Source organism: Pseudopipra pipra, chromosome 2 (genome assembly GCF_036250125.1).
Source record: "Pseudopipra pipra isolate bDixPip1 chromosome 2, bDixPip1.hap1, whole genome shotgun sequence".
Lineage (NCBI taxonomy): Eukaryota > Metazoa > Chordata > Aves > Passeriformes > Pipridae > Pseudopipra > Pseudopipra pipra.
Window position 1 is genome coordinate 109,100,179 of NC_087550.1, and position 26,574 is coordinate 109,126,752.

The following is a 26,574-nucleotide window of genomic DNA, read 5'->3' on the forward strand; positions in this document are numbered from 1 at the left end:
TTCACATCAGCAAGCCCATCTTAGGAACATGTTAAAACTCATCTCTTTCAGAGTAGACAAATTTAAATCTTCTTTTTCATCCTCTACAGGCAAACATATGTACAATGTGTATATAGCACTTCAGTAGTTTTATGTCATTTTATTTCTCATTTATACAGCAGCCTACCTTTAATGCCATCATTTATTACTGCCTTTGGAAGTGCCCTCTGTCCTGATAAACTCATAATTTTCCTTTACACTCACTTTTGGAGCTGTCATATGTTCTTTGATGAAATTTATCTATGTGAGTGGGGAAGTTCAGATGAGGAATGGTGCTTTCTTTAGTTTGGAAAGATTTTCAGTACAATTTAGTGAAGCATAATCAACTCAGCAAAGCTGGGTTTAGAGCTTCTAGACGCTATGCATCTAGTCCAAGTAAGTTGACCTTGTCCTTGATTCCACTGTGTGGTCAATGAAGGAAAGCTGACATTTTCATGATGAGGACAAATTGCTTTTTAGAGGTATTTGTCTCTCTCTCACACTCTTGCCATCCACTCTTGTAGCAGAAGCTTCAGACATGAGTTCTGATTAGATGCTTAAATTCAACAGTAATTAATTCAGCTAAATGTGGGAGGACTCACATTCTACTTTCTGCGCTTTTCCTTTGGGATGTATAACTACTGTCTATGTCTAGTTGTAGAATCAGCTTTGAACTGAGCCTGAGGTTGTCTCTTCCACTTAATTTCTTATTTTGTTAACAAGTTAATCATTTAATGACACTTTAGTAAGAGAAAGAGGTGATATAACTAAGGACAAAAACATAATTGCGAAGGTACTATAAGAATTATTAATCATAGAATCATTTAAGTTGGAAAAGGCCTTTAAGATCGTTGAGTTCAAGTATTGACCTAGCTCTGCATAGTACACTGCTAAACCATGTAAAGTTGATTTTGAAGTCAGTATCTAAGCTTGATGAATAAAATGTGCATTTTCTGATAGATCTTAGTGAAAAATGTTCTATTTGTCACTCTCTTCCAAGTCTCTTCCTCTCCAGTTCACTACTAGAGAGCATAATGAAATATCGTAAAGGCAAGTTTTTTCTTGCAGCCTAAACTGCAAGAAAATGAGCTCTGTAATAAATAAATGTATAAACCCACTAACATTATCTGCCCTGCCTAAATGGCAACAAGTTCACCATCAGTACTTCATAGAAGGTACAGCTAAACTGTGCAACAGCGCCTTAGAAACTGGTCCTTCGGTTTGCACTGACTGCAATGCCTCTAGAACATGAAGCAATATGTCCTCAACAGCACATCAATTTTGTCCCAAGAAAAGCAGCTTCTCCTTGGAGGAAAAGCTTATCAGCTGAAGTGTTCTGCTATGATAACAGTTACACTGTTTTGGGAATCCAAAGCACCACCCATCCATGCAGATGTATGACATACACAGCCTCAGGACTGCTCACTTCACAAGGAGGCCATCTTTTCCATAATCTAAGTTCCATTTTCAAAACCAGTATCTGCTTTTAGGATCATCAATCTAGACAACTCTTGAACACTTTGGAGTGACTTAGTAACTTTTTCAAATCACGTGACCCTAGCCATCCCAAATTCAAAAATGCATCTCTGGATTTTCCTCTGCATTGAAACCACAGGTTTCCTACAGAAAATATACAATAATTAAATAAAATTTTCAATCATAAATGCTGTGCAGCACGAACTTCTGTTACTAAGTGAAATTGTGCCCTTCCCTCGTTTTCCTCCCTTCTATTCTCTCATACTGATTGTTCCAACTTCAGCTGATTTTTTCCAACTATCACAGAGCAAACTGAAATATCAGGGTATGAGTTGAAAGCAAGGTTATTGAGAGGCATTCAGATCACTACAGGAAGTATAGCAGTTTTTATTTAATTAACCAGAAATATTAATATACAGTGACAAAAAAGGGCAGAATTCTCAAGGGAATTGAATCAAACTGTCCAGAACTATGAGACATCCTCTATGGACAGGACAGAGGTGTATGGCTGTAACATTCTGCTCTGTGTTATCATTAAAAAGTCTTTATGTCCATTTCCATTTCACCAGTCACACAATGACAGCAAAAAATAACTCAATATTAGTGAGATAATGGAATGGGAAAAGTGAGCTGATTTGGGTTTAAATCCAATAAGAAAAAGATGCTGGCAGAAGGCTAGGTAAAATAATTGGATATCTGTTTGGGTACTACACCAGAGTGCTGAATTTATCTGGTTTAAAACCTCAATTTCTTTCTCTAATACATTACAATTAACATACAGTGGTCAAAATAATAGCAAATGATATTTTTTCATTGGCACTTTAGTTACAGGTATGGATTGATTTCTTTATTTTTCCAAGAAGCTTCTCTTTTTTGTGGCCTCTCTTTTTAATCTGTAAATCTGCATAACATATTCAGAAGTAAAACAGCAATCGATTATAAATTTTTACTGTTGAAAAAGAGAAAAACGTTCACTTTAATTAGCAGACAGTTCTTACAGCAATTTCAGACTAAGTGCTATTCCACAGAGACAGTCATTAAAAAAGTGCATTATTATAGGTTAAAAATAAATTAACTGGAAAGGGTATTTTCATTACAGATTGTATCATCCCTGAAAACATGGTTAACAATCCAAGAAAGTAATCAACACTATAAAGACAGACTAAAAACTAAAGAGATAAATAAAAATTCTGAAAAGTTATATTGCTCTTATATTATACTGTCCTAAAAATAAAATATGTCTTAAGCAATCATGCAGGGAAAAAAATTAAAACAAGATGACAAACAGCACCAAAACTACTTCAAGCATTTGACTGTCAAAGGATAAAACTGATAAAACTATGGTTTTGACAAACCTGTTTAGAATTGCTCTCCACCTTCTGCACAAGACTATCCCAGCGCTGGGCAAAATTTTCAAGACGACTCTCCAGCTTTTGAGCCACTGCTTTATTTTTCACAGCTACAAGGAGATCTTGACTGAGCAACTTCAGCTTACTCATCATTTGCCTTTTCATTTCTAGATCTCCTTTTAAGATCTGTTAAACAAAGTAACAGAAGGAAGAACAGTAAATTATACACAAAAAAAAAAACCCACAAAAAACAAATCCAATAAACTTTGAAAAAAAATCCTAAAGAGAGCATCATAAAGAACTGAAAATGGCTAAGGGCTCCTATACTTCTATGCTGCTGTTACTCTAAAAAATGTTGGCAGGGCTGACGGAGAGGAATGGACACAGTGTACTTCACAAGGCAATATAACATGGCAGGTAGAGCAACTCTGGACATCACAGCATGCCTCAGGTGGTGACATAAATCAAAAAGCTAAGAGTTGTGTGACACTAATAACCTTAAAACTGCACCAATGTTAACAACTATAGTAACATGTCAAACAATGTTTCTTTAAAGTTTCAATGTACTTTGTTATATATTGCATATTAAAACTTCATGAGGAAAAAAAATGTTTCCTAGAAAAATAATATTTGACCCCAAACCAGGATTAAAAAAAAAAACCTCAAAACCTCAAATAAAAAAAATAAAATTAATGAGGAGCCCTTGGGAACCCCAGGAGCTCTGCTGAGGGTTCCAAGGACAGAGCCCTGCAGCTGGAGCCCAGGAACTCCTGCATACAACCTCTGAGCCCTGCAACCTGCCGTACAGCCTGAACCCAGCGATGCTAACAGTCTTCACACCTCTACTGTAGCAAACTGCCAAGGGATCTTGAAATTCCCAAGATCCATACAATCAAACCTGTCTGTGAAGTAGGCTATTCACAGATTCAAGGATCATCCACAGCTCCAGTTCTTAACTGGGTTTAGTTTTCCAAGCCTCAATTGGTTTACTCCATTGATTTCCATTCCTTAAGTATTCATTCTCTACACCCTAATCTGTGCTAACCATGGCTAAATTTTGACCTCTCTATGCAGCTGTGGGTTGCATTCTAATCCCCAAGTCACGAAAATGAAAATTAAAAAAATGGTTAGACAACAGAATTTAGTCTAGATATAGTTTCCTATAGTAATATCATCCAAAACTGTAATTAAAACTACAGCTCAGTAAAAAAAGAGTCATAGTCTTTGTAATTAGTACTCTTTCTATTCAGATGTGGTATGAAGCATCATAATTACTAATGTTAGTTAGAGTTAAAACCAAAATTTAAATTGGTATATCCCTAAGAAACAGAAGCTAACTTTATATTCAAGAATCTGTTTATATAGTGGGAGATCTAACAGATGGAGGAAAGTAGATGTAAAACAGTTTATCATCTTAAATTTCAAGCATTGCTATATATGCATAATATACCTTCTTCTTCGCCTAGAGTGTCAGAAAAAGCTCATGTGGAAGCCACCATATACACTGACTAAAATAATAAAAAAATGGTACCCTGTGAAACACTAGTTAATTCCGAACAGCAGTTTTACTTCCAACCTCCCCGGCTCACAACAGCTGCATTATACAGCCATGAGCTCAGCATCAATCTAAGATACACCAGGAGCACCAGCAGTAAGGGAAATACTAGAAAGAGAAGGATGCTAAAATTTTCTATGTCAAAGATACTGCTCACTACGACCTAATATGATTTTGTGATAGATACAGTGAACCTCCAGAACTATACCAGGGGATTCTATTTTCACATTTCCTTACCAAAACCCTGTCAATGGGTCATAATAACAAAAATATGCTCTATTTTTTTTTCTGATACAGGAATTGACTAAAAATACCTATGTTCAAGACCTAAACTACTAATACTAGCCACAAAATAAGTAATTTTTCAATCTGCAAGACAAGAAATGGGAGGTTTTTTTATGAAATTAGTTATCAAATATGTCAGTCATAACTTCTGTCAAGTTCATACTGTAAACCCTGATATTTGAATATTATGAAGTGATTTCCTTATTTGTTGGTAAAGCACTTTTACCATTTTATTGGTCTTAAGATTTTAATTATTACTGTTCTTCTTTTCCTTAAACATCATCGAAAACTTTCTTTGCTCATTGTAATAATCTAACCAGCAACATCCGCTGTAATTTTTCAAGTGCTAAGAGATTTATTCCAGTAAAAAATAGTGTAATATCTAATTTATTCTCTATAATAAGTAAAAAATAATTGCATTAGGTGAAGCAGAAGATTTAACTCTATATTAATGGAACATTTATTATAAATAGAGATATATCTTGCATACCTTTGCAGTAACTCTCAATATTTAAAAAAAAAAAAAAAAGAAAGAAAGATGATCAGCTTCATTTTACAGATTACAAAATGTAGGCACAGGACATGAAAACATTCCATCAAGCCTGTGCCATATATGACAGTAAAATTTCACCCCAGTTCTACATTCTCAGTTTATCACATCTTCCAGCTTAGTCCATGCCCTGTTTCACCCTTTGCCTTGTGTAAGAATTCAAAGACAATTATAATTTCAGTGAATAATGGTGGGTGGAAAAATTAAGTTGTTTTAAGGAAACATTTTTAGAACTAGAGCAACTACCCACCAACATCAGGAAAAAAAATAAAAAAGGACAAAAGTCAATCTTAATATATGCACAAAGTAGTAAAGACTAAACAGTTTTTCTGACCTTTAGACTAAGAATATCCCAGAAGGGAGTTAATGACAAAGAAGGTAAATTTTCACATACAAATACTGAATAAATCCTTTCAAACAAACCACTGGAGATTAGTAAAACATAAAATTTTCTTGGGAAAACCAATTTTATCTGAACAAAAATTCTTACAGATATTACACATCCAGTACATAAATTAAGAAGAAATCTAACTGACTTGATATCAATTTTATCACAATGCTAGAACTGAGTGAATTGCTACACTGTTCAAAATATATTTATTCTAATAACAATGAAAATGTAACTACTAATGCCAAGGGGAAAAGGAGACAGCATCTGTACTGGGTTTACATGGTAAGATTTTGGCAGCAGGGGAGCTGCAAGGTTCGCTTCTTTGAGAAGACACCAGGAGCTGCCCCTGTGATGGATAAAAGCAGTTTCAGATGGCTCCAAAACAGACCCACCACTGCCCAAAGCTGAGCCCATCAGTAACTCTGACAGTGTCTCTGTGGTAAAATCATTAAGAAGGGGTAAAAATGCTGTGCAGCAGCTGCAGGAGAGAGGAGTGAGAAAAATATGAAACAGCTCTGCAGACACTGAGGCCAGAGAAGGAGGAGGTGCTCCAGGCACCGGAGCAGAGATCTGCCTGCAGCCCACAGTGCAGACCACCGTGAGGCAGCTGTGCCCCTGCACCCCCTGGTGCTCCATGGCAGATCCACCTGCAGCCAGGGGAGGACCCCATGCTGGAGCAGGCGGATGTGCTCTGAAGGAAGCTGTGACCCTGTGGAGAGCCCACACTGGAGCAGGCTCCAGTTTGGGGACATTATTGTGATGAAAGAGTCATTTTTTTTTTTCATACTGTGAACAGCATCTCAACAGACCTATTTCATTTCAGTCACTTCAGAATGCTTAGGGCCTTGTAGGAAAGCTGTAGAATTTCAAATCAAGTCATAATGCTAAATAATTTAATAAAATACCTTCAGAAATTTTCTTTCAGGCTTAAAGAGATTGGCTAAAGAAAAAGACCTTAATCTTGCCAAGTTCTACATATAAGAGGGGCAATAAAAAGAGACTGGAAGTTCTTATGCCCTACCATAATATCAAACTTAAAATTCTTAAGGTCATACAGGAAAAAGTAATGCTGTAATTTCTTGCTGGAAATGATTAAACAGTTGAGGGACAAAACTATCATATCACTAAGAATATAAACATTTTCATATTATTGAAAGAATATATTTTCACTGCCTCATAGACTAACTTTTATAATTCATGAAGAAGCTGGCCTAGTTATAACAGTTCTTAGTGACAGTTTCTTCTTCACTACATTCAAACACACGTCTACACCCAAAATAAACTACACCAAAAGATGGGCCTGATGTGCATGTCAGCGTCAGGAAAGCAGGATCCCATTTTTCCTTATTTCTAAAAGCCAGTCCAAGAGCAGAAGAATATATTCTGTGAAAAAAAATTTCATGTGGGCCATGCACAAATTCCCCGTGATTCAGACAAGAATAAAATAGCAAATCTTCATATACAAAACTCCTGACAATTTGGCATTGTGTGAATGTAAAAATACATATTCACTGGAATTTGGAGATGAGTGCTACTAGATCTAAAACCTGACAGAGGAACTCCAAAGTAAACAATGTTTTTCTGCTACAAATCAGACACAAGAGAGGTAGTGTTCCTCCAGTATACTACCAACATTTACATAGCTAAACTATTGCATTATGAGTCAGCTGTTCGTAAAAAAATCAAAGTCACAGGTGTAAAAAAGATTAAGTCGGTATTAATAAACCCACCTGTTCTGTTAAGGATGACATAATTCTTGTTGAGGTTCAGGGCAATGGAGAAATCACTTTATTTACTCTGTTTTTCATTCAGTTGCATGGAAGACCACAATGATTTAATGACAATAATGCTTAACAATTTAAGCTGGCACAATAATTTTAACTTCATAAAAGTCCGTATTTATTTCACTAATCAAATTTATGAAAATACTACTCAAGTGTTTCCCTCTTAACATTGTGTTTTCAAGCAATTCTGAAAGGTATCCAAAGTTGTTCTAGCCTTGACTCTTGTAAACCATTAATAGTCTTCTACTTCACAATTTGTGATAAACATTTCAACCCTCAGTACCTATTTCCTCTAGCAACCTTCTGAAATCCAAAAGTACTAATTTACTGAATAAATTTGAATCCCTTTTAATAAATTTTTCTTCATGAAGCTGCTCTAAAGCATCCTGAGTTGCCTCTAATTTGTTATGCATTAGTAAAAGTCTGGCTTGAGGTCAACTTCGAGACTGCTTACATGTTAGATTCCTGGAATTTCCAAGAAGTATATACACCAAGGCAACAACTGACTACTTTCTAAACTTTCTTTAGAAAGAAGTTTACTTAATCCTAAGTAATCTTTAATCAAAATCCACGTCTGTACTTCTAAATGCATATTTTTATTAATCCTTAAAGAGTTGCAGAAGGAAAAAGAAGGGAGGGGGAAAAGAAGCCTACAGGTAGTAGCATAATTACAGTGTCTTAAGATTATGCTAAAAGTCAATCTTTTGGGTCTTGACTTTTGGAGCAAAAAAAATCAACAAATAATAACTACTTAGTCATTCTACTTAGTCATTCTATGAATCAATCATTTACTGCGAATTCTGGACCAGACAGAATGTAGTTAGAAATTAAATACTCAATCTATAAGATTACTTTATTAGAAATTTATACATTTGTATATGAGAGAATAAAATAGAGTAAATTTTAAAAATATCACTTAAACTTCAGAAACATCACGGTATTTTTATTGACCCAAAGCCCAAGTGTTTCTGCTTATAATACAGAATGATGAGAAAGACATAAATCCTAAATTAATTTTTGAAAATCTAAGTTTGAGGCTTAGATATACATAACCAAGATAGGTATAGTCAATTATAATACATAATTAATTATTAATAACTCTATTAACATAATTATTAACAAATAGTTAATAATAGGTCATTAATAATAAATGGAGAATTCTTCATTCCTTAAAAATTCTAGTAGGCTGTAAAAACAAATCTTGAAATAATGTCTAGGATACTCCTCTCCCCCCATTTGAAAAAAACTCCAATAATATTTCTGTTTGAACAGAAGTTTATCAATTATGTTTCTTTTTAAAGCAATAATAATTTACCTATTTTAACCAAAGGAAACATGACTGTTTCCTTTCCTATAAGTGCACAGACATTCATCATTACATGCAAAAATAGCACATATCATATAATTTTCTTTACAAATGTCTTACTGCTATAAAACCATTGGCAAGTCTAAGCTGTGACAAGTTTTTCACCTCTACAAGCACAGCATCTTTCTAAGCCAGTCAGACTTATATTCCCTCCATAAAGGGAGGGACGTTGAGGACTAGATTTCTGATGTTGAGGTCTAGTTGTGAAGTAATACTAATTTCAACATCTCAAAACTTCAAGCCTTTAGCTTTTTCAAGTACTTACTCGTGCATATGTCTTTGCACATATGCACATATACTCCATCTCACACACAACATATACACCAACAGTATCAACAAAGAAACTTTCAGTATAAAAGTATACATCTTTTTAAGACACCCAGATTCTATTTTAGTTCATAAGATTTTGACTTAAGAGGCAATCAAGAAAAACATCCGTATGTGTTGGTTCCTTCATTAACAAGGCTATAGACCAACCTATTCCATCCACAAGAGTCAATGTCCACTCCCATAGCATGAAACAGCTGTTCCGTTAAACCATATGGTCTGAGAGTGGGATAAAGCCAAGTGCATTTACAGTCAGATTAAGAAAGTTGAATATAAAATAGAAGAACGAAAAATACATACAGCTAATTTGCTTAGATTGGTCAGCATTTCATTTTGATCTTCAAAGCCAGTTGTACGAATTTTGGTCACAGCATCCTCTTTCTCAGTAAGCCACGCATCAAAAAGGCACTGAAATTCAATTGGAGAGAATAAGCTTCAGTCAGGCCTTTCTTAGTGCAATATTTTGAAGAACATTCCAATTTATAACTGCAAAAAACTACTCACCTGCTCTTCTGCAAAATGCTGCCATTTACGAAGAATATCTTGCAGAAGGACCCATCGGTCTTCTGTCCATCTGCAGATTGCTGCCCATCGTTTTCCAAAGTGCTAGAAAGAAACACAAAAGAAAGGTTTGCACTGGTTTATTTTTTTTTTCCCTAAGCAAGGCAAACTCTTCTTTTTTTTTATGAAAACACTTTCCTAATTCATTTTTTTTTACTCTTATGCCCTTAAAATATGTTGCATATCAAAGTGAAATGGATTTTCGCACTATTTAAAAAAAAACCCCATAGTGGAGAGAATAGGAAAACAATAGATCCTAAACGAGAGTGTTTTCACACTAATCCACAGACACAGTTTTCTATTAAGTCTCTAGTACCACACTTCCAAAAAACCCCTCAGTTTCAAAACTTTATGATGCCCAAAACATAACAACTTGAAACATGATTATGATGGTTCAAAGATGTGGTCAAAGAAAAACAGTATTTGGTTTTTTAAAATATTGCAGTGGAAAACCCCCCAACTTATAGGCTAAAACACCATCACACAGGTTTCCCAGGCATTTGTAGCATATGCTATTATATACATTTTAAAATTACACAAAACACTACCTTCTTCTCTCTCCTTTATTTTAGTTGAAATCAAACTTTATTACTTCCTTTTAAATTCCTACTAGCCTTTATTAAATGATGCTTAAGTTGAAGGAGGATATATAATATTGCTGTGATAGAGCAACAGGATATAAAACATTTATTGCAATGATTTACAATGACTTAATTTCCCCTGAGTATCATATGCAAATTATTCATCTGCTCCCCCAAAAGAAACAAACAAACAAAAAACAACAAAACCCCCCCCTTATAAAATCTGAAAGATATTCTATACTACTGCATACTTATTTTTTCATCTACTTCAAAAGGACATCCAGACAAAAGGATAATATTTTCTTCCTTATTTATTATTTATTTAATCACTTTATGATTCTTATGGGTCCCTTATAACTTGAGATATTATATGATTCTATACTTTTCGTATTTACATATTTTCCATAGAGATTATAATTTTATTTTGGCAGAAATGCAGCATCAAAGTGCTGGATTTTTAAAACTAAGAGATTGAAATTAGTACTCTATTTTCTACCAGTAACAAAACATTTTATTTTTACTTTCTAGAAAATGAAAGGTAAAATTTCAGAAAGCCAATTTAATTTGCTTTAAAAATTTTACGTCAAAATAAAAAGTCAGCAGATACAACATTTTTCATTGAGTGGACACTAAAACCATATTTCAGACTAAACAGTCAGCTGCCATGCCACTGAGTAATATAATATTAGATATTGTCTCAATTTAGAAAAATGAAAACTATCTGCAATCAACTAGCAAAATAACGTTAATTTAAAAACACGTCAATTCTTAAACAGGTCAAATATATTTCACAGTAATAGATAACTCTTCCTTTTCAGTCAGTTACTGCATAAGTACAAAGTAGATTTTGAGCAAGTTGTTTTGTCTTTTCTAGTCTTAATATTGGCATCACACTTCTGGTATATTTTTGAAATTCCGGATGGATTTATCTAATGGATAAATCACTTTTTTTCCTAATTATATCTAGACAGAACCAAGTTATTTTGCAAATCTAAGATTGTGATTTCACATTAAAATCACATAATTTTAATGTTAGTGTTTTCTTTCTGTTAAACATAATGTGATCAAAGATCACTAATTCAAACAAACACAAAAAAGTTCAGGTTTTGAATGTGAATATTTCATAAAGCTAATTTCAATACCAACAGAAACAAATACTTGCTGGTGAAATTTATGGTCTCAACTTATCAGGAAATAGAGTAGAACATATTTTATTCATTTATTTTACCCATTCATTATTAAATAAAATTGAAAAATTTTATGACGGAGAACAGTGCAGGAAATTATTCAGACAGCTACTCTAAGTTGTCCTTTTTTAATTATTTTTTTTCTTCTATAAAAATGGCATGATTTTATAAAGAGTATTTATCAGCTTCACAGGCTAAATTATATGTATACCATAACATATAATGTCTTTTCTGAAAAAATTATACTTTGACTTATTTCATTGGTTTGAATACCTAAAGGTCTTAATGTAACAAAATGATGTATTAATGGTTTTATTTGTTCTGAATCTGACTAGATTTCCAGTTTAGCTCAAGACAGCCTCAACATTTCCTTCCTCCTTTTTCTCCAAGCCCAGAAGACAACTTAAGAGATAGATCTCCAATATCTAGCACTTGTTTAGTTTTTCATATTCAATCAATCTTTTTTAACTTGCTAATTTTAAGCTCAAAAATCATAACCATATCCTTCCTCATAGCTAATTTATAAAAATTCTCATACCTGAGTAATTTTTAAATATATCTCACTTTCAATCAGCTGACTTCTGTTAACAATCTTCATGAAAAATATAATTTGCTCTCAACATCTGCACTAATATCTTCATCAACTTGCCTTTATCACTATGATATACCTTGAAAAATAATTTTTTTATTATCTAGAAAACACCAAAGCCTCAAGAGTAAAAGATCGAATATGTGACTCTGCATTTAGTTTAATTGATGAGCATGGCAAAAAAGGTCTTCCTGAGTCAGTACAAAATACTATTGTCAGAATATGATTTTAAAGCCACAAAACATTTTTTTTTTGGTCTCAATAATTTGACAAGATCTTTTATTTTAATTAAGTAAAATGACCACTGATAAAAGTTTTGATATTGTGACCTGCCTTAAAGCTGATTTTTCTCATGAGAGGTCTTAACAACCATCAGATCAAGACACACTGTTTGGTTGAAGAGGTTTAAGACATGAAGTTTCAAGTCTGAAATATCAAGTCAGGACTGTCTATTTATAAAGTAGCATTTGACTGCTAAATCATATGGTGCTCAACTTTAACTCCCTCTTGACATCAAATAGTAGTCAATGCTGCAAGTAGCCTGTGTGATGCCCAGGAACTCAGACTGCACACAAATGTTTTGTTCCCGAAACCTGGGAAAACAAATCTCCAGAGAAACTGACTGAATCCAGACTAACAAGTAAAATGTCCTCCTGCTCCCTTGAAAGGCCTCCTTTTACAACCCTAACAAATTTTCAGAGAAATCTGCGTGCAAAAGAAACTTTTTTTCCTACTGAGAGGTCTCTGAAAGAATATTCGTTATGACTACAAAAAGCAGCAGAAGAAATATTTCTAGTCTGCTAAATGGTCAAAGTAAGGAAGCACGAGAACAGGAGAAAACGAGTAAAACCAACACAACTCTTGGGAATGCTGGAGTGAATGTATAAAAAGTGAAATAATATACTTCAAGCCTGCAACTAAGAGTTTTTTGAAAGATGCTCTTCAAATCAGGTACGGCTATCCACTTTTTAAGTAATGAGAAGTGGAAATATGTTTTTGCCTATATCCAAAAACAATTATTTAAAAGAGAATATTTGGCCCATTCATAGAATTTCTACCATACAATAAGCCATAAGCCATGTGTGTAGTTCTGAAATGCTTGTACACCAACACATGCAGTGTGAGAAACAAACAGGATGAACTGGAGGCACTGGTCAGGTCCCACGGCTGTGATATCGTTGGTAATAGTGAGACGTGGTGGAAGGAGTCCCACAGTTGGAGTTCTGGGATGGAGAACTACAGACTGTTCAGAAGGGATAGGCAGGCCAGGTGAGGTTTAAGAGGTTGGATTGCACAGCCCTTGCAGTTAGTGATGATGTGCTGGACACCCTCTGGGTGAGGATTGAGGGGATGGAAAAAATGATGCTGTACTGGGTATATACCACTCATGGCCCAGCCAGGATGAGTTATTCTATAGGTAATTAAAAACATTTCTGGATCAGTAGACCTCATCTTTATGTGGGATTTCAACTCCTCAGGCATGAGCAGGTCTTGGAAATCCCTAAAGTTTGTAGGAGATAACTTCTTGTCATAGATATTCAGTGAGCCAACTGAAATACTCTATTCATTCTTTAACATTTCTCACTTATTTTGCTGTATTTTTACAAGAACTACCCATATATCATCTTTATTTAAAGGATAGTACCCTGAATAATATGAATATGTAATTGTGTAAATTAAACTCTCAGCTCCTTTCCCTCAGCAGGGGAATAAGCCATCAAGTAGTATATGATACACTTAATGCAGATCTCTTTCTAGCACAGACCCTGACCCCTGGAGCCTGGGGAAGCCTCCAATTTGAGCTAGTCCACAAGAGTCCTTAAGGGACCTGCTGTCTGCTGGGTATAATTAGAGGAAAAAATCTCCCTGCATTCATGGCTTCTGTACGTTATCCAGCCATTTCTCTGCGCTGAAGATAATTTCCCATATTTTTCCTATGGAAATGAGTCAGATTACAGCAACAGATTTGCTAGTACAGTCCTTTGATTATGCAGCACTAAATACAGATTTGAGTCTTACTTAGCAGTTACCTTGGTAAATCTTTGGATTGATTTTAATTGGGATCTCAGAGTTATAAGCCTAAATAGTCATTTCTCAGTAGCAGCATAAACAGAGCCTCTCAACTTGTCACATACTGATATATTAAGTAAGCAATGTAATGTAAAAGTAGTTTTAATATTCACGCTCACCTAGACTAGCTGTAGTCTCTCAAAGTACCTTGGGGCGACAGTTGTTTGTAAGAGAAGCACTGCAACTGTGTTTACTTTTATTTTTCCAAGCAAGGTTAAATTTTCTGTGGATAATTTGTTTCAGGGGGCACTTCTGCTATTAACTGCCTCTTAAATAGATATTTTTTTGCATATGTAATAAAACTTAAGAACTTCTATACAGTACATTTGAGGTCAGTATAGATTCTTGTCATCCTTTTTGAGACTTAAAATCTCTAAAAGTTCATTTTAGGTCTTAAAAATTTTCTTATAGAGACACTTGCAAAAATATAGATATTTATATATATGAAAATACATCAGGAATCACCATCTCAAAAAGAAAGGTATAACTGAATTACACCTGCTTGGAAAATGCATCTTTGACTATTACATGGAAATAACTATTCACTTTCTTCCAAATCTGATCCTGACCAGTATCTCAGTGAGCCAGCCTTATTAAGCTCTTTTGTCTGACAGTGCATGCTCTTGTTTTGTTCTGCTTTTACAAATCAGATACATAATCAAGCTTTGAACTTTGCTCCATTGTGCTTTTTGTCAAACCCTCTAATGGTCGTGCCTGCCAACACGTTCTATCTCCTGTGCTTATATTCAGATTGCAAGTGATACAAAAAAAAGAATTCCAAACAGTTTCTGTACACAAAAAAAGAGGTGTAATATTTTGCTAGGACAGTAGGTGGTCTATGGTAAGTCAGTTCTCCTGGGCATTATAGTATGAAAGTTTCCACACCTCCCTAACACTCCAAACCCCACAGCTTTATATCTGTATTTGGGTTTTATTAACATCTACAATCTTGATACATATTCTTTGACTTCCAGAGCAATGAGATTATCGGGCTTTTCTCTAAGATTCTTCTGTAAGACAGTGTGATTCAAGGAGGGGACAGACCAGCAGACGGACTGTCACACACCACCCCACGCTCTGCTCAGAGGAGGCATGTGCTGCAGATGAGGGGCCTCAGCAATTTTCTTGCCAGCATCTTTCAAGGAATATACTTTTTCAAAGACAGTAACAACTGGGCACACTTCATCCCAATATTAGATGCCTTCTCCACTATTACAGTTACAAATGGTGTATTTCCACTGTGCTCCATTTACACTCATCATTCATTACATTTCTTTAAAGTATTGCAGTAATGTCTGAGTTCCATTTCAGGTTGTATTGTAATCTGGGTCAGCCATAGAAGTTCCACAGAATAATAATGGTACCTTTGCAACCATGGTAATAATAGGTGATGCAGCTGTGTCACATGATGTGCTCTTAACTCTTCAGATGTCTTTCTGAAGTTGTAGAATTAGATTAAATATCTAATAATCCACTGACTTTTCATTTGTATTTCACACAATTAAAAATTCTCATTTGTACATCATCTAATTCATGAAATGACATAAATATCAAATACCACCCGTAATTTTCTCTTTTTTTTGTTTTTTTTTGGTTGTACTTTACTCCAGGCCTTTGTGCAAGAACATATTGTTTGCCAGCATTCAAGACATTTTACATGTTTAGCTTAGCTTCTGGAGCCATGTTCTTGCGAGGGATTTGTTTTATTCCACTGAACAGTATACAAGGAGCTGGCAAGAAATTTTGGAAGGTTAAGAATATCTTGAGCAGGTACACCAAAGCTCTAACACTTAAGGTGAAGTTAAAAGGAAGTAATAATTATGGATCAGTAGAGGCTGCATTGTTACCTTGCCTGGGCTGTGTACCCAAATTAGCCAGACTTAAGATAGCACACAGATATCTATCTGTGCTACAGCTTTACCTTCCTGCTGAATGTATTGATAACTTCTCTAGAGAAAGCTTGGGTTCTAATGACTCAAAACCCGCAACATTTTTATTTTCCTGGGTAATGAGGCAAAATAAAGGAAAAGCACTTTCTCCTTTCTGAAGGAGAAAAATAGAAGAAATCTTGGTTGCAGCACTGTGATTCCTCTTGAGCAGTGTCCCTGAAGATCTGACCACCAACACAAGAGAACCCTCCCTCAATGCATCTCAACATTAATTATCCATTTAATCTCATTCAGAAGTTACAGTAAGAGCATTGAAATAAAAATAATACAGTAATAGCAACTTTTTAAAGATGCAAGTGAAGTACTAAACTTTTATTATAAGCAAGTTAATATTTAATAAACTTTCAGAATATCTTTCTAGGTTTATCACAAATGTATCTCCAATGTGTCATTCTTTTAAAAATAATCAATTAACTGTATTTAGAAAATAAAATATATGGAAGGTTTTCTCTGTTTTTAGGCTTTGGGCCAAAATGCAGTTTAGAATAGATTTGGATTGTACAGGTGTTGTTGCTAATTTCTAAATTCTCCCTATTCTAGTCCTCTAGAAAATCTTCTCATAGGAAATTCAAATGACAAACTATTGTAAAAAACATAAATACTGAAAAGGATGTACATTGAAACAGAGAAATTAAACTAAGGACTGGTTGAGATTGTTCCCTTCATTTCCTAAGAAACATGTCCATGAGAAAAGTAATGGGAAGTAAATTATGACTTTCCCAAAACAAGCGTTTTAGAAAAACCGGAATAATCTTAATATTTCTTGATAACCATTAATTGTCTAAAAATTATGGTTCTGTACACATTCACTATTTGGTTTTGCTTATTTTTAAAATTTCTTATTTCAAGTTTTTGAGACAAGCATTGTTATTTAGTCATTACCTGAAGCTGCTCTTCCAGTGCAGCAGTAGCTCTGTCTCCACTGCTCTCATCCACCACCACTACCATATGGGTTAGAGAATTCACCTTGACTTGTTCCTGTTCCAGATCTTCTTGAAATGCCTATAATTGAAGGATATGTGTTAGAAAATGTGCTCCAAAGTAAGAAAACACTGCGTATTAAAACCCAAATGTGCATTTTTAACTTCCAATTGTTAACCACTCTTTTATATTACTGGGTTCTGTGTTGTGTAAATAAAACTTGAAAGAACCCCTCATACTACTCCCCTGAAAAAAGCCCGAGGTATCCAGGTCTGTATCTTGCCTGACACTTTTTAGGTGTCTCTAGCTTCAAATCAACAAAAGAATGTGGGAAATCAAGCTCCTGGATTACAGCCTGAATACTTCAGCTGAGTGCATCCTAGGAACTAGTACATATATAGTGTGATAGTTACAGTCTGAAAAATAACATGGCTAACTACATTTGCCTTGTCATAATAGAAATTTTGGCTGTATTACAAACTATGTTGAATTTCACCATGTCATTGTTTTCTGCTGCCTTTTCAAGTAGAGTAGCTCACTTAGGTATGAAAAGTAAGCCCTTTCTGAAGATAAGATCATGCATTCTAAACCTCTTTGGTAAAACATCTTACTTTTATTAGAACGTTAAAAATTAAAAAAAAAATGTAGTTATAAGCAAGAGGAAAGGAATTCACAGACTATTTTGTTTTTAAGGTGTACATTTCTTACCACATATTTCAGAGTTAATTTCTTCATGGGCATAGCCTTTGAGGCAATATAAGAATCCTCCTTTTTCTGACTTTCATGCCTGTGATTACCATTTGCTTCAGAAAGCTAGACTATAAAACAATTCTCAAGGACTGTGAAGCACTCATAATTGTTAGAGTCATCCCTGGAATTTAGACTTCTCAACATTTTATGACCCAGCACTTGATCAAGGAAGAGCACTAATGGATCAGAGTGTATAACACAGCTCGCTTCCCCCAGGTTTAATCCCCTGTTTAAGCCATACAACAATAAATACATTGCTCTGCAAGCCTACAGCAAGGGACAAGGTGACTTTTATTTCCTGGTTAGTCAGTATCTGACAGATGGCATCCCAGAAGAAAACCAGAGTTAGCAACGCTCTGCAAGCGCAGGAGTGGATGGCACTTTGGAAGTGGGAGTCTCACACACATCGTGAAAGACTTGAGAAGTCATGGAACAGATGAACCAGAAAGGTGAGTCATTACCTAATCCTCAGACAGATTCAATTTACCCTGAGGTAAAGGACTGTTTTTATAACCCAAGTGTCTATTTTTACCATGAAATTAATTGGTGAAAATTGTTTGTATTCAGGATCTTGTTGAAACAGGAATTTACGAAGGGTAATCTAAAGGCTAGAGCACACTCTGTTCAAATAATTTAAATTTAAATTTCTAACAAGTTCTTCTGAGCTTGTCAGAGAGAAAGCAAATTTTCAGGGACTTTAAAAGTAGGATGGACATAAATGTTGATTCATGGAGATAGCAACAACAGAAACTCATAAAACTCCACACTTCTTTTAATTCCTATCTATCAGATAACAACTTACGCAACTCCACTTCATGTAGTTGAAAGCGAATAAAAATATCTACCTAGGTCATCCAAGTACCCAAAGACAAATCCACTCCTATTTGAACACTTAGGAAGTATCTCATTTTACATTTTCAATTAATTTGAAGTACTAAAAATCCTAGCATTAAAAAGCGTAGATGTTTTTGGAAATTTAATGAAATTTTAAAATCTATTAACTATAAATTGTATAATAATAATTTGGAATAATAAAATCAGTTCAATTTAAAGCACACTTTTTCTTAATTAACACATTTCCAATATAATATTCGACTTAGTTCAACAGTCCTCAGACTTTTATTGAAAAGTAGCTTTCTCCCTTTATAGAATTATAAGGACGGGATAGTTGCAACGGGAGAAAAAATACATAAAATACTACTACAAAAAAACAATAGTTCTTTACTGAAATGTTTAACTACAATTCCAAAACATATTGACTACGACAGACTTCTTTCTCACCAGAACTCTGTGCCTCGCTAATGACATAAAATCATCTAGAGTTCACCACTAATTCAGCCCATTCAGAAAATTTTCAGTACTGTCAAAATATTAAGCTCACATATTTCTGAACTAAGTAGCATGCTGAGAAGTGTGAAAGAATGTTGTGTTCTTTATCTGGTCTGAGTGTTGGGTACCATTCCCAATACACATTACTAAATTTATTTTTTTTTTTTTTTTTTTTTTTTTTTTTTTTTTTTGTTCTCGGGACCCAGCAGAGAAACTCAAGTGTCAGTCAAACAAGAACGCAAGACCAATATTTTTTGACAACACTGAGAAAAAAGTAGAATAAAGAAATCAGATGTATGGAAGTCATAAGTCAAAGGGGGATACATAACATGAAATCAACAGAGTGAAAAGTAGCTACTAATGAACAGGTAAAGAGGGGAAGTCAAAATTATAAAGGTAAAGAGGAAACAGAGACAGGATAACAACAAACCAAACCTGTCACCTTTGCTGAAGTCTGTTTCATTTGAAACCATCATTGCCTTTTACATCTTCTAACTTTTGGGTCCTCCTATTAATTTGCAAAACATTGTTTCTGGTACATCCAGAGACAGGTGAGAGTCAGAGGAAATACGAGGGGTGCTGGGTTTTGCTTTTCTGTTTGCTTATTTAGTAATGAAGCACTATCTGTGCTACTAAAATTCCATTGTTTTAACCCTTGTTATAGGAGGTAGGTTTGCTGTATATAACATATAATAAAATGATATGAACTTTCTCACAATAATTGAAAGAATGGAAAACATCTTGTTCTTTGACTTCTGAATAAGACAAACAATAAATGAATACAAATGTAATTAAAATTAAGCACAAACATTTTCTTTCCAGCATACTAGCTAAATTGTCTCTTGCACAGAAAAAAAGATTTGAAAAGTAATACACATAAATAAATAATGTTGACTAACTCAACACACCAAGAATGAAGAACTAGTATGTGGAAGAGAGATTTATGAATGTTTTCACTCAGAATCTTCAAATACAAGCTAAACACACATTTTTCTCACGATTAGAAAGAAGCAGCATAAAGAGATTGCATAAATAAAAGGATTACATTTCATGTTAATATTCAAGCATAAAATGCATAGAAATAAAGTTATTCAAGTCTTAGTACTCATGTATTCAAAATCCTTCACGTTTCTTTCCCTAATTACCATTTCATGGTAATTAAAAGACCTGCTGTCTTTTTTAAAAAAGAAAATTTAATGTCAGAATATGTGCTTAGCTAGCAAACCCACGTACTGAAATACTTTGTCTCCTCACAGGACAAAGACAGATAGCACAAATAGCAGCAGGAGCTGTAGAATTTGTATTCTTCTTCAGTAGCACTCCTTAATCAGAATGCAAAGAAATCATCTTTAACACACTGGTGGATCATGAAGTCTTGCAGTATTTGACCTCTTTGTAAAAGAACTGTAAAAGCTGATTTCAGTTTGAATTGTTTTTCAGATGATCTCCCCTCTAAAACCTGGACTAGCACTGACACAGGCCATGAAGCATCAGGTGTTAAAATCTCTGAAGATACTATGGAAACGAACTGCTTCGAGCCACTGATGTAGAAACATTAACAGGTTATCACATCAAATCTCCATGACCTCACAAATCATCTCTGTTCCTTATTTTTCTGTGTTTCCTTATCATCACCATGTGCTATGGATACATATCTTAATTTATTTTAGAATTTAAATTAATATGAAGCAGGAAAATTTAATGCAGTAAATGAAACCAGGTTATTACACACAATATAGTCTCTTTCTTTTCAGATCTCAATTTTTCCAATTAAAAAATTACCCTCATGGAAAGTAGAAAAAAATTGGCCAAATTCTCTCTTACATTCCATTTATGAGTTTGTTATTTTCCATTAATCAAATACATTACTAAAAGTATTTTCTACAGTTAGAAAGCAGTGCTGTACAAATACATATTCAGAGTCCCAGGAGTGCTAACAAGATTATGCAGTCTGAGCACTGCATAATCATTATTACAACATGCAAAGGAAAAAAATAACATGCAAAAAGAAGACAACAGAAGTATTAAAAAATGTGATATATTCTTATTGTACCACATAATAAAAGGATGTTACAGTTGCCTCACATATTCTAGTATATTGTCTATATGTTTAAAGGAAGTAATTTTTTTTATATCAGAATAAAACTCAGAGTTGTGATAAAATAACTACAAAAGCTTGTAACTGTAGAGAACAATAAATATTAAACCAAGATTCCATATTACTTTGTTATGCTCTAATGGCAAGAGCAGAGGTTTTAAAATGTCAAAAACTGAATTTGTTTTTTATGCCCTTGGAAGTACACCATAACATACCTTATGCTCTTCTACTTGACGCTTTAGGTCCTCTAGATCTGGACCTAGGGGCTCCAAATCGATTTTCTTTGTCCTTTCTTCTGTTTTTGTCAGCCAGTCAGCTAACTGGGCCAGCTGCTGATTCTGCAGATCCATTAGAACTTTATGTAAACTTTAAAACAAAGAAATTATAATTACAATTTATACTTTTAGAAAACAACGGGCAGAAACATCTGCCCTGTATATCAACTGATTTTCACAAGGCTACACTTGAAGGCAGAATAAAAATATACACTTTCAAAGAGGAACAGGCTCCCAAGGGAAGTGGTCAAAGCACCAAGCCTGTCTGAGTTCCAGAAATGTTTGGACAATGCTCTCAGACACATGGGGTGTCCTGTGCAGGGCCAGGAGTTGGACTTGGTGATCCTGATGGGTTCCCTTCCAACTCAGCATATTCTGTGATTCATGAAAGAGGTAACTGAAAATTTGTTGAAAAAGTTTTGATTTCAACAAACAGTTTTGCAGCTTTTTTTTTTAAGACTCTGAATACTGCATACAATATTCTGTCTCTTACGTTTTGTCCTCCAGTTGCATTTCTATTAGAGCTGGAATTCAAAATTTCTGCTACCTGTTTTTTTAAAGCTTGTGTTACCTACTACGAGTATTTCAAAAACTCTCAGACAGCTGACCTTATCACGCTTTCCCTAATTTAGGATAGTAAACAGAAAAAACCAGTAAGTTTTCAGTTATTCAGTGGAGAAAGCTCTGAAGAATCAAACAGGAAATACTTCAGTTTTGTCTAATCAAAGTATTTTGATAGATCCAGAATGATCTGACCAGAAATCCATCACAAATCCTTTCCTTATACTTGCTTCTTTAGAAATTCTCCAAACTTTCCTGAACGAAATCTTCATCTCATCAGAAGCATTTTTAAATTAATGTGTAAACTATGGAATTACAACAGCATTTTGTATTATCCATCTTTCACATAAGATACAACTTTTAATTTATATTTGACAGACAAAAGTCACTGTCCTCAATCATACTGAGGTTGGTAAAACCATTATATGTTATAGTATCAGGCTATATATTATAGTATATGTTGTAGTCTATTTTACAGTATGTAGTGTCACTGTATGTTATACTCTGTCAGGCTTGGTGCTGTGACCACTTCCCTGTGGAGTCTGTTCCAGTGCCCAACCACCCTCTGGGTGAAAAACCTCTTTCTAATATCCAACCTAAACCTTCCCTGACACATCTCATTCCCTCAGGTCCTGTCACTGGTCACCACAGAGAAGGGATCAGTGTCTGCCCCTCCTCTTCCCCTCACAAGGAAGGTTTAACTGCAATGAGGTGTCCCCTCAGTCTCCTCCTCACTGAACAGACCAAGGGACCCCAGCTGCTCCTCATACTTTCAAATGCAGACTGGTGGATACAGAAAAGGGTGTTTGTTTGCAGACAAACACCAAGATGAACCAACTTCATGGAAATAAAGTCTTGCAAACAAATTTAAATTTTTTATAAAGTTTGTTCTGTAATAAGGTTTCTGGTCCCAAATGGCAGCATCAGCTGTTAAATCTGGATCTCTGTGAAGCTATGTTACTTTCTAGAGAAAGTAACAATTTTAAAGTCTCCAGTTAACAACTCTTGGAAGCAAAGGACCAAAGCAAACAAATCACAGGAACAACTAACTTTAAGCAGAAACTGGAACTTCAACAGAACCTGAGAAGAAAAAAAAAAAAAAAGGTAACATGAAATGGGAAGGGCTGAATTAATCCAAATCTCTGAACAGGAGATATCAAGCAGTAATGTTTTTCTGTATTATCTCTGTTGTTTTTTTTTCCTAAGAACATAATGTCATGGATCTTTGTGATGTACTATGATTTCAGGGTGTTTTTTAACTGGAAATCATGTGTTAATTATAGATCAAAATGACCAGAAGATTCATATGATGTCTTTTCCACTCTAATCTCTCTATTTCTTTATAGATATAGACAGATGATACCCTGCTTTAATATAGCCCATGGTTCACAAGGAATTAGTGATCTCACATCTCAGTCCTTCAGTTTGAAGTATTTTATTGTCTTACTTGATGTTCTAAAGTAAGCTATTATAAGCAAAAAGGACAATGCTTCATCCTAGACATATACTCTTAACAATAAATTAAATAAACAATACAGAAAATCTGTTAAAGAGAATCTAAGAAAACCAAGATATGAGGAAATACTTATTATATGATTAATGGTCTTATTCTGAAGCAAGAAGCATAAACTTGAAAATTAAATAATCACATTTTATTCTTAAGCAAAAGAATGTTTCTCTTTTCTCACCATTCTGCAGGTACTTCCTGGTTTTCAAATTACTTTTATAAACATCTGATAGAAGTTTTAATACTTATATACCCCAGGAGATTATCTAAACCTGTGTTTATGGTATGGCTCTCACAAGTTTCAAATAAAAAAATACTACTTCATTGAATTGAATGTGTTTTAAAAGTTGTAGAATTCTCTATAAAGCCATAAATTGCAGTTTCCCCCTCCAGTGGTATACTTATCATTCTGAGATGCTTTACTTTAGAAAATTCTATTTGGGGACTGCCAGGAGCAAGAAATTAAAAAAAAAAAAAACAAAAACAAAAGAAAAAAAAACCACTACCAAAAACCAGGCTATTTTCCTTCAGCATTGCTATAAGAGTCAAATACTTTCAATACACAGTCAATACATGGGAAATCCAATTTGGGCTGCTTTTACAGAAAGGTATTGCTATGCTACGAACTTCCTCAGACACTCTGACCTACTAAATCACTTTTCCTAAGATGCTTTCATTTTTATAGTACCCTTTATCAGAATATCTTTCTCCTCTCCCCTGTCGATTGTTTGCTTTTGTTTTCCCTGTGCTGTAAAGTGTGGTACCTTTTGTTACATTTCTTGTTACCATTACAAGAGGTCAGACAGCCTCATCCTCACAAAAACCATCTCTTTGGATAAACATGTCACTGTTGCCTTAGAGACTAGATTATAGCAATGTGCTCAGAAGATTGTGCCTTAAACTGAAGCAGAAGATGGATCCTGAGAGTTTAAATTATGTATAATAACCTAGAAATATATTATTGTGACATCTTATAGCTGGTGCTTGAATCACAGGGCTTGAATTTTGACCAATAGGTCAAAATTAGCTATATCGAGCAATGTCACTCCTGAGAAATTTTCTCTTGCCCTTAGCCAAATTTCATTGAATTTATCACAGAATTTTTTTCTATAAGAAATTAAATAGTAGCATCACATTCTCTGTGAAGCCCATATCATTTTGTGTCTTCTACCAAATTCATATTGCTCAAATATGACAAAAGATACTAGACCATTCAATTCCCCAAGCAATGTTCTACAGCTGAATCTAGGAGATAAGTTGAACAATTGCTGTTAAAGGACATTTTAACTGTGTAGAGTGTGTAGGCATAGTACCACTCATAGAGGTGAGGTTGCTACCAGCATGTGTTGATTAAATGAAAATAAATATGGCAATAAAACCTCCCTACAGCAAAGCATCATAGATTTTTATTTCCAAGAAAATAACAGAGCTAGAATAAGTTAGGTTGAAACATCTGAAACTCTTTTCTTCATTGTCAAAGAAAGATGAAATGCAGAAAACAATCTCACTACTCAGTAGCAAGCTGAAAAGAAAACCAATGTTTGGAATTACTAAGAACATACTGCAAAAAAGAGAGTAATGTCATGCAATTGTTGAAAATCACAGTTTGGTTTTTAATACTGTGGACAAACTCCTCAACTTCAAAAAGATAGGGTAGAACTGGAGAAAGCTCAAAGAGGAGCAAGATGAATAACAAAATATATTCAATATATATTTATGAAGAGAGTAAGAAAATATATACTATTGACTCTCACTTCTAATAGACTTACTAGAGGGAATCAGTTAAGCTACCAGTGACAAACAAACTAAAATAAGCCATTCCTCAAAAAAGTAGCACTCATTGGGTAAGAGGCTTTTGGAATTCACTGCCAAAGGATGCCATGGATGCTAACAGATTCAAGAGGATATTGAATAAATAGATGGAAGAAAAAAAGAATAAAATTCATAGTACATTACCAAATATGCAAAACTGCTTCCACCTCAATGTTACCCTCAGCTGAAAACAACTGGAGGCCAGAGTAGTTCCACAGAGAACTTCATAACATAACACATTTGTATTAGGTCAGACCAATGACACACAGCCCAGTATTTGTTCTCCAGAGCAGCAGGTCCATGCAGACCAATATTTCATCTCCACCAATGGAAAAAGGAGATGATAAGATGCTGTTTCAGGAGATCATGTATCTCCCCTAAACCTTTTGTTAGACTCAGAATCATTAAGTTTGGAAATCAAAGTCCAACAGTCAGCATTAGCACCACCCTCTGTTCACCATTAAACCATATTCTCAAGTGCCATATCCACACATTTTTTGAGTATTTTAAGGGATGGTAACTCTACCAGGTCCCTGGGTGGTCTGTTCCAATGCTTTACAACCCTTTTCATAAAAAAAAATAAAATTCCTCATATCTAATCTAAACCTCCCCTGGTGCAACTTGAGGTCTTTTCTTGCTCTGTTACTGTCAGGATGATGGACTAGACCATTGGTCTCACTGCTAGAGATATTTAGCTGTTATTAAAATCACATTTGCAAAAGAGTCACTTTCCAGTGTCACAGTGCACATAAACTCTTATGTTTATGAAGTTTCTTATACTAAATGGTACTATATAAATAAAAATTTCTAAATAAGACGTAATAATATTAAAAATGCTCCAAAGACTAATGTGACTATTTAACATATTATTTTTCTACATTTACCTGTATTTCAACTTCAAGCTGTAGGACTTGCCATTTTTTGAATAGTATAATTTATACTCAGATAAAACCATGACAATATTTCCAGGAAAGCTAAGCTCCCATTTACTCTTTTTATGGGATCATGTTTTACAGGGCTTAAAGATTTCTTTCCCTTTTCCTTTTGTATTCTTCTAAAGATTCTCTTATTTGTAGCTAGGTACAATGTGTGATACAATATTTGTTGAAACAATTGGGAAAATGTGAGGAAGTTTATATACATTTTGGTTGAAGTGTTACTGGGCTTCAAGGCTCAAAAACCATGCACGCTTCAAAGTCACTGCACATCAAGTTTTAGATTAAAACACATAAAAGATGGAGTTTTTTTCACAGTGAACTGAAGGAAAAATCCCAACTGTTAGT

At 34.5% G+C, this 26,574-nt stretch overlaps 1 protein-coding gene across 14 annotated transcripts in view; it reads right to left on the minus strand.

The window, feature by feature from the left end:
- The window catches only part of DMD (dystrophin), a 1,059,271-nt gene that overhangs the window by 695,015 nt on the left and 337,682 nt on the right, over positions 1-26,574 (minus strand). For all 14 annotated transcript variants that reach the window (XM_064646820.1, XM_064646822.1, XM_064646818.1 and 11 more), the window contains 5 exons: positions 21,352-21,502; positions 16,921-17,040; positions 9,606-9,707; positions 9,402-9,509; positions 2,850-3,029 (listed from right to left, as the gene is read on the minus strand). In XM_064646820.1, coding sequence (XP_064502890.1) covers positions 2,850-3,029; positions 9,402-9,509; positions 9,606-9,707; positions 16,921-17,040; positions 21,352-21,502 — 661 coding nt within the window. The remainder of the gene's footprint in view (positions 1-2,849; positions 3,030-9,401; positions 9,510-9,605; positions 9,708-16,920; positions 17,041-21,351; positions 21,503-26,574) is intronic.